Source organism: Nicotiana tomentosiformis, chromosome 6 (assembly GCF_000390325.3).
Source record: "Nicotiana tomentosiformis chromosome 6, ASM39032v3, whole genome shotgun sequence".
NCBI lineage: Eukaryota > Viridiplantae > Streptophyta > Magnoliopsida > Solanales > Solanaceae > Nicotiana > Nicotiana tomentosiformis.
In genome coordinates this window covers 7,462,674-7,471,824 of record NC_090817.1, presented here as the reverse complement: position 1 = coordinate 7,471,824, position 9,151 = coordinate 7,462,674, and the positions used below count along the sequence as shown (strand labels likewise).

The following is a 9,151-nucleotide window of genomic DNA, read 5'->3' as shown; positions in this document are numbered from 1 at the left end:
AGATTTCGTGTTGTGTGTCGGATATTCCAAAAATACACTATTTTTAAAGGATTCGACACGTATCGATCGATATTTTCAGAGATCTCAAGCAACATAGCTTAAAACCCTTCCAAGACTAGCTTCAATAAGTTTTGGGTTGGAGTCTTTGGAAGAATTTTTTATTGGCAAGGAACGTTTTTACTTTTAATGCGTCTTAGACGACACGAATCTGAATTAACCATGACCACAATGCAGGTACAGAACAATGAGTGAGTACCAAAAAAATAAACTTAAATATATCAATAGCATTTTACATTAATAGCTATTTTATAGTGCAAGCAATTCACATTGCAATGAAAAAAAATACAATAGCATTTTCTTTTTTTTTTTTTGGTTTTTATTGGCTTTTGCACCTTTATTTTTCATTTTTAAATTTACAAAGAGACATCTCGTATTCCTTCAAAATTAATGCTCAAAGACCAATAATTATAATTATGTTTATGACTAGTTTAGAATGTTTAGTTTGTCGTTTAGTAATGCTTGGGAAACATTGCACTTAGCTTATATCTTAAAGCGTGCTTACTAAAAAGCACAAAGTTACCTCCTATGTTTAAAATTTTAATTAAGTACTAAGAAACAAAATATTATAATTAAATACCATCAACACATCATAAACTGGGATTAAAATACTAATTAATCGTGCTTAATTCCTGCTTGTAGCATGTCGCGTAGAATATAATTATAGGCATCTAGGCAATTGACTTCATAAATAGTTTAAAAGAAAGAGATTTATTGTATCTTCAAGTTGTACGAAATTCATTAATGTGTTCTTAAGTTACGCGTACACGATTTTGGGGGATCGGGTGGGGGTAGGGGTAGGGGTAATATCAAATCATAATTTAAATAAAAAGAGCGATTTTGATAATATTTACATTATTTTGCAAAACTGTGTACCGCACTATTCAAAATACACATATCGAGAAACTAACTAGTTTAAAAGAAAGAGATGTGTTATACTCTATGTTTCAGTTGTACGAAATTGATTAATGTGTTCCTAAGTTACGCGTACACGATGATAATAATAACTAATTAATTTTTTGGTTGGGGGGGGGGGGGGGGGGGGAGGTAATTGCAAATCATTACATAAATTAAAGAGCGTGCAAATTATATGTGTAATAAAATTAATTATAATAATCCTAATAAAAATTGTATTAATCAGGTGGCTACGATTCTTCGTAGCACGTAAATCGAGGTTAACGACGCGATAATGAAATAATGGTAATTAGTGACATTAATATGAAACACTGTGTTGCACACAGATACAGCTCGGAAACAATATTATAGGAATTCGTAGTTGAATTTTAAAGGTACTAATTATGGAAGGCTTTAACTTTTTTCACGTTTATTAAAAAAATAATAAATATAAGACATAATTTATTAAGTTACCTCTATTAAATGCCATTGGAGAATTTAGTAATATTAAAAAGAACTACAATTTTTTTAATATTAAGAGTACAGTTGAAAATAATTGACAAATATAATCATGAATTCCTAAAGTTATAATTATTTTAGGATAAAAGTTTTGAGCTATACGGCAATTAAAATGATACGGAGGGAGTAGATAAAAAAGTTAAAAGAAACAATCTAAATTTGTCTTTGCATTATTCAAAGTTGCTCAATTTTGCTCTCGGTTACATTTTTTGTATATTCATATATTTGTTGTAAAAAAATAATCTCATATTTTTTCTTGCTATTAATAAAGCTCCAGCGTGAAATGAGTAGACAATAAGTTGTCCGAATTTTTCAAGAAAAAAAAAATCTAAATTACCTCTCAACTATTGTGTATAATTTAAAATTACACTTAGATTAGAACTTGTTGTGGATCAGGCAAAAACAAAATATTTTTCTAATGGTGATGATAGTATTAGAGCAGAAATCAAACGTAGAACAAAATTGCTCAATTTCAAATTATATAAAGATAAATTTATTATTATTTCCAAAATAAGAGAGACTAATAATTGTTTAGTCTCTACCAAGTCCCAAGAACATGCAATTTCATGGGAACCATCAAAATTGTTAGAGCATGAGAAGGGTTAATAGAAAAAGGAAAGATTGTTGCTTTCAATCTTTGCTACATGCAAAAATTACAAACTCAATGCCCTAAAAAGTTGCATTTGCTGCATGCTAAGATATAATCTCTCTTTTTGAATCATTTTTCTTGGGCATTGCAAATGTTCTTTACTTTCTTCATCTGACAGTGAATTCAGACGTGGATTTAGAATTTTAAAGTATTGGGTGGATTTTTACATTCAATCAAAATCTATTTTTGTATATAGTGTCACTACTAATATATTATTATTTTTAAAAACATATATATATATATATACATGAAATTTTTGCCGAACTTTTCGGGTAACGATAACCCCTATCTTTATAACATAGGTCTGCCTCTGCTAGTAATAGTAGTTAACACCATTCATGAAACAAAGCAATACTTTTGCATTTTTCAAATATTGCGGGTAAGCCTTATATTTGAAAAATTATCTTAAAAATGACATATTTTCATATTTATATAACAAGTAAAAATAACCTGATAATACAAATAATGTTTTATATTAACAATATACATGACTTAAACTCTTTTTCTTGGGCATTGCAAGTGTTCTTTACTTTCTTGATATCCTATTTATACTAGTAGTAAGTAGTAATACCATTCTTGAAGCTATAAATTATTTTTGCCCTTTGCCAAGGTTATTGAAAGAGGGCACCTCAACTTCCAAGAATTTGCTTTGCAAAACAAACTTAAAGCAAACTCTACCTTCCACCATCTCATTTTTACTATTATTATTACTATATATATTTAAAGAATATTCAATCATTACAAATTGCATGTATTTTAAAAATATTCTTTAGCAACATCGAACTCACACATATAGTTTCTAGACTTGTATGGATATATATTATTAGAATGTAACCTTGGTTTTATTCAAAATTTAATAGAAAATCATTTGGTTGTCTAAATAAGAGAAAGTAAACAATCAATACTATATATATTTAAGAAAAATAAAACAATTATGTTCTCTTTTATTCATCTCTCTCACAACTTTGTAGAACTAAAGATAGAGTTAAGGCTTGTAGGAGTTACATTCTATGAGATAATTTGTAAAAAATATCAGTAATATATAGTTTACATAAGAGAAAATGATTTTACAAAGATCTCCTGTATTTTATATTACCATCTTCAAAGTCATAATAGAATGATCTCCCATAAACTAATTATATTCGATGCTTTTTCTTTAAAACTATTTTGAATGTTCCGCTATTATAAGGTCGTATTGTTCTTTCTCTTTTAAGAATACAACAAAAATAACAGTAACTATATGCCTCAATTTCAAATAACTTGAAGCCGACTATACGAGTTTTCACTTCCATCTAAAATGTGGCTTTGCATATTTAAAAGTTTAACTATGCCATAGCCAAACGACATTCCCTAAAGAGATAATTTTCTCTAATTAATGTTCCCCAAAAGTGTTAAAATATTGATTTTTTCTAAAAAAATGGTTCATGCTTTTTTCCACAATAGGTCCAATTTCCCAAGGGTACTCTTCGTAGGGACAATTGTTGCGGCAACAATGGGCTCACTAGCGCGATTCAGTGCCCAATTTTTTTTTTTTTTTGGTTATCGATTTTACCAATCTATTGGTAACTAAACTACATAAACAAAATTTTCTTTGATCTTCTTTTTATTTTTGCACCATTCAATGTTACAAGTGGCAATTTTACTAATTTTGTTCGATGATATGGCGGTATCGAATTGGAAGGAGCCTCGGTTTAACGCTAAATTTATCTCCGTGTGATCTATAGGTCAGATATTTGAACCGTAAAAATATCTACTAATATTTGCATTATGGTATACTGTCTACGTTACACCCTTTGGGGGTGTGACTCTTCTTTGGACCATGCATTTATGCGAGATGCGTCCTTTATTTTTAAGATGAACTCGTGATCAGCTTACCTACTAGCTACCACCATCATACATACTAGGTAACTCTACCACCAAAATTAAACCAAATGAAAAGAAATCCTAGTATTTTTTTTGCCTCGATGGGCTTGGCCGGCGATTTTTTAGTGATTCTTTATTCATCTAATATTATGTTAGAGTTGTGGATTCAGGATTTAGACATTGTAAATTTGTATTTAAAGATACTTATATATAAAATTTCAAATTACACATTTGACCGTACGTATATTGCGTCTACTGTAGATCTGTCACTGGTATAACAAGTCACATTTAATTTTGAGAGAGAGAAACGGGAGAGATGCAACACAAAAGCTACCACTTCAAGAGGTATACATGACAAGATTACAAAACTTTGTTAGGACTTGAGCCCATATACATTACATATACAAAGAGTAGGAAACTGGGAAATCCTATTGAGTCACTATATAAAAATCCTAACATAAACATGCCGAAAATCCAAGCATTTTTTTGGCAAAATAAAGACAAGGCATGACTCTAGTTGAAGGGTTAGTTAGTACTACTAGTTGGTGCAAAAAAAGGGAAAAATGGAAAAAGAAAAAAAAATCAAGAAAAAGGAATGAAATAAATTTGCTCCCTACTTCCTATATAGTTTCTCCTTGCAACAACACATTTAATTCTACATTCATTTTTTTTTCTTTTTTTTTACCTCCAAGAAAATATATGCACCCATCACACCAAAATATAGACATGTCAAGAGCTTTTGACAATTGTTGGGTTGGACAACCGTTGTTGAAAGATGATAGGTGCACCATACTGAGGGTGAAGTAACATCAAAACCGTTGGAGCATGTTTATATTGTGGCGATAATCGTAACGTGAATCGTTGAAGTATAATCGCTAACGTTAACTTGGTTTGTAAGATCGCCAAATTTTGACCAATGCATTGACGGACCCCGAGCCCAAAGGGAATGTACGCCACAGGATGCTTAGCGGCTCGCGCTACCCCCTCAGAAAATCGAGCAGGATTAAATTCATTCGCATCATTGCCCCAAATCGCTTGATCGTGGTGAACTGCTAAAATCGGGATCAATACTTCGGTCCCTAGGGGAATTTGGCAACCTCCAAGATCCACATCAGCCTTTGCTCGTCTGATCGTTGCAACGATTGGAGGGTAAAGACGCAAGGACTCATTGAGTATCATGCTCAGCTGCAACACCAAATCATAACCCCATTAGAAAAAAAAAAAGAAAAAAAAAAACTCAGTTCATAATATTAACTGTGTTATGAGTTATGACAATGACAGCTTTCAAACTAATTGCCAATAGAGCAATCTTGGACTTAACTTCTACTTTGATGGAATCCATACAAGTGGTAGTACAACTCCTTGTTTAAGAAAAAAAAATAAACAAATTCCCTTTTTGAGTAATTAAAAAAGAACAAAAACAGTACTCACTTTGGTCATATTCACTTATCAGTAAGCATAATTAGCTAATTACTAAAAGACAAAAAGATGAGTGTTTTTTTTTTTGTCTTAATTGCACATTCTTGAATAATATGAAAAATAATAATGAATGAGAACCGTGACACAAAATATTATCACTCGATATTTATACCAAATCAATAAATTCAAGACATATTTTCATAATTAAATGGCATGTCTTATTACTTTAAATCGTAAATGACGTAAATATTGATTGCAGATAAATATTTAAATGGGATACACCTACCATCTTAAGCTTGGCAAGATCATCTTTGGAAGGTATGTCACGTGAGCCGCACACCTTGATCACTTCGTCACGTGCTAAGTCCTGCCACTGTGGATGCATAGCTAGCAAAACGGTCGTCCACGTCAGCAAATTCGACGTCGTTTGTTCACCAGCAAAGAAGAAAGTTTTGCATTCCTCAGCAATATCATTTGCAGTAATCATAGAGGAATTAATTGCAGAATTATGATTAAGAGAACTATTAATCGATGATGATAATGATGATTCTTTCATGCTTGCTTGTATCATTAGGCCTAATAAATCTTTTGGCCCATTTTCTTGCATTTCCTTCCCCCAATCATGTGTCCTTTCTTGAATCAACTTCATTAACGATTTCTTAATCTCCGTGTCCAGTTTCCACGATTTGATGTTGCGTCTCGTCGGTAGAAACCTATTGGCCATTAATTAAAGGAAAAAAAAAGAAGACAAATAAGATAAACTTTTTCGACTACAAAAGCCTCTATATAACAGTCTCGTTTGTTCTTGTTGTTATAGTGAAGTGCTATTATAGATGACATATTATAATATAATAAAAATAATCAATTACAAGAAAAATTTGGCTTATACGAGGATAATGTTATAGAGAAATTAGACTGTATTACTATAGCAACTACATGCTTAAAGTGGTCATTTGCGCAAATGGCCATTTTTGTGGCACTATTTAATTTTTGTCCATCGCTACTTCAGTGGAATAACTTTATCCGCTTTCGACGGCAAAAATTTAGTCCACTGAATTAACGGGGCATTTGCGCAAATAGCCTTTTCTGATGGTACTATTTAAATTTTGACTATTGCTACTTCAGTGGACTAAATTTATTTGTTTTCAACGGCAAAAGTTAGTCCACTGAATTAAAATGTAAAGAGTGGTCTCAGATAAGGCTATACGGTGCAAATAATCCAATTTAGAAAAATTAAATTAATTTGTACCTGTAACCAGGTATGAAGACTTTTTGAAAAGCTTCAGAAGCTAGGACCATTTGTTGAGCTTGTAACCTGAAAATAGCTTTTCCTTGTTCATAACTGCGACCAAAAGCTGTTTGTGCTACAATATCTTCTGTTAAAGTTTGGAACCATTCTGAAACTTCAATTTCTATCTCTCCATTCTTTGAATTTTGTGTCAATTTCTCTAACATTTCAATTACTTTGCTAGCTGCCCCTGGTATTAACAACTGCAGCAAAAAAATAAAAAAAGGAAGCAAATTAGTAATTTTCTTGTCAAATAAAAATTACAGAAATTGATACTGTATAGCCGCATCTAGAACCCACCGATCTGACTTACTGAACTCATGTCATTAAAAGTTCACTAGGGGATTTTAGTGCCTCTATCACATATGACTCCATTCTCGGGACTCGAACATGGATAACTATCTTTTTTGACTAAGATTTAAAAAATGAAAAAAAAAATGAAAAAGAAAGGAATTTTACTTACTTTGAGATTTTCCATATGGAAGGTAGGGGTAATGATTTTCCTATGATGAGCCCATTTTTCACCTTTGAGACTAAGTAGACCATCTCCTTCAAGTTGTCTAATTAAAGGGTGAGCTTCATTTTTCTCATAAAACTCAGATTTTGTAGTGAAAATTTCTCTAATTAGGTCAGGATCAGCTACAGCCAAACGTGGTGTTGGTCCAAACCACACTAGAAATGTTGCACCTGCATTAAATTAGATTACAACTTCAATATTAACAAACAAACAACCAAAAAAAAAAATGCACCTCATTAAATAATTAAATTCTTGAAAATCAATAGTAATAATGAGATGTGAAAATTTTTACACAAAAAAGGAAATGACAGAAAGCAACAAGTATTTATTAACAAGTTATCACAAAACAGGCAGTGATTCAGAGAGGATGGATATAGTGTGGACCCTACAATAAAAAGAATAAAAAAACAGAAAGGGAAAAAAGACAACAAAACAAAAAAAGGGGGTAGAAAAATGACTACTCAAAAAACTAACAACTTCATCAACAAGAATTTAAGTTACACAAAATCTAAAAGAACTATAAAGACAAAACGAAACAGAAAAATAAATAAAGTTCATGAAAACCCCATGACTATGATGTTCCAAAACTTCAAAAAATTTAAGAAATTATAGTTCTTGGACCACAAAAAATTATTAAAATTAAAATATATATTTTGAAAATTTTAAAAATGGGAATAAAGAGAAAAATTAAAAATGCTGCAGCAGTGTTCTGAAACAATGAACTTCACAACTTCACCAACTCATCAATTGCAGAAAGAAAAGGACATAAAGAGCTCTAAAAAACAAAGTACAAACAAGAATCCAGCTTTCATATTTGAAGCTCAAATATCACAACAAAAACACAAATTGCAATAATAATAATAATAATAATAATAATAATAATAATAATAATAATAATAATAATAATAATAATAATAATAATCATCATCATCATGGTTTCAAGAAAGCCAACAAAGTACATAAAGATATCAACTTTTTAACAGTACTAATACAAAGATTTAGACTGAACTTTTTTAAAAAAAAAATAATGGTTTCAAGAAAACCAACAAAGTAGATAAAAACATTAACAAAGTGAATTTTTTTTCTTCTGAATTTTGAGAATATTAAAGAGAAGAAAATTGTAAACTTACCATAAATTTTCTTCCAATGATGATAGAAGGAGAGAACTCTAGGAAGAATATTATGAGAAGAATAAGGCATAGTTTGAGAAGAAGCCTTTAGCATAAGACTAACAATTTCCTTAGCATTTCCAATGAAGAATTTATAAGGAGGTCCTCTAATGCCTTGTTTGGCAAAATGCTCTTCAATTTTTCTTGGCCTTAGCCATAAATAAGCAACAACCCTTATCATAACAATTGAAACCAAGAATGAAAATCCAAGAATCTTGAACCAATTTGTGAATACTACTTCTTTCTCCATTGGAATTCTTTTAGCTAGCTTTGTTTTTTGAACTCTTTAGCTAGCTAATAAGACACCCTTTTGTTCTTTCTTTCTTCTTTTTTTTCTTGTGTTATTTGCTGCTGTTGTTGTTGTTGTTGCTGCTTCTTCTTATTAGTTTCTTGTGTGATGTGTTGTGTTATATGTTTGCTGCTTCCTTCTGAGTGTCTTCTCTTTTTAATGTGCCAACAAAGTTTGTGAGAGAGAAAGAAAGAAAGAGAGAGAAGTTTGTTTGGCAAGGCCAACGGCGTAGGGGCCGCCATTGGAATTATAAGGGTCAACGAATTAAATAAAATTTTATTTATATATTTTTTTTCTAATTAAACTAGTTTGCTTGTGTTTCGACTAATTTTATGGGTAGTTTTGCTATGTATGCTACCTCTCACTATCACATATACGGGGATGGGATACATGTTGTCTTTCACCAGTACATTTGTCGAAACATGATACCTATTATATTCCACCGGTACAAATATCAGATAATTTTGTTCACCAAAACTTGATCATA

General features: G+C 31.0%; 1 protein-coding gene across 1 annotated transcript; it reads right to left on the bottom strand.

The window, feature by feature from the left end:
- Positions 1 to 4,313: 4,313 nt before the first annotated feature.
- LOC104086258 (cytochrome P450 734A1) lies at positions 4,314 to 8,891 on the bottom strand. Its single transcript, XM_009590480.4, has 5 exons — positions 8,337 to 8,891; positions 7,153 to 7,376; positions 6,651 to 6,892; positions 5,688 to 6,114; positions 4,314 to 5,167 (listed from the first exon to the last, which is right to left on the bottom strand). The coding sequence occupies exons 1-5, from the start codon at positions 8,623 to 8,625 to the stop codon at positions 4,712 to 4,714; spliced, it is 1,638 nt and encodes a 545-aa protein (XP_009588775.1). The 5' UTR covers positions 8,626 to 8,891; the 3' UTR covers positions 4,314 to 4,711.
- Between the last annotated feature and the right edge of the window lie 260 nt (positions 8,892 to 9,151).

What these genes read in the sequence shown, in the direction of transcription:
- LOC104086258 (XM_009590480.4), bottom strand. Translation starts at nt 8,625, where the DNA reads ATGGAGAAAGAAGTAGTATTCACAAATTGGTTCAAGATTCTTGGATTT. An exon ending in TCATTGGAAGAAAATTTATG is followed by an intron (nt 7,377 to 8,336) that starts GTAAGTTTACAA and finishes AATTTAATGCAG; the next exon opens with GTGCAACATTTCTAGTGTGG. An exon ending in ATCTTGCCAAGCTTAAGATG is followed by an intron (nt 5,168 to 5,687) that starts GTAGGTGTATCC and finishes TTGGTGTTGCAG; the next exon opens with CTGAGCATGATACTCAATGA.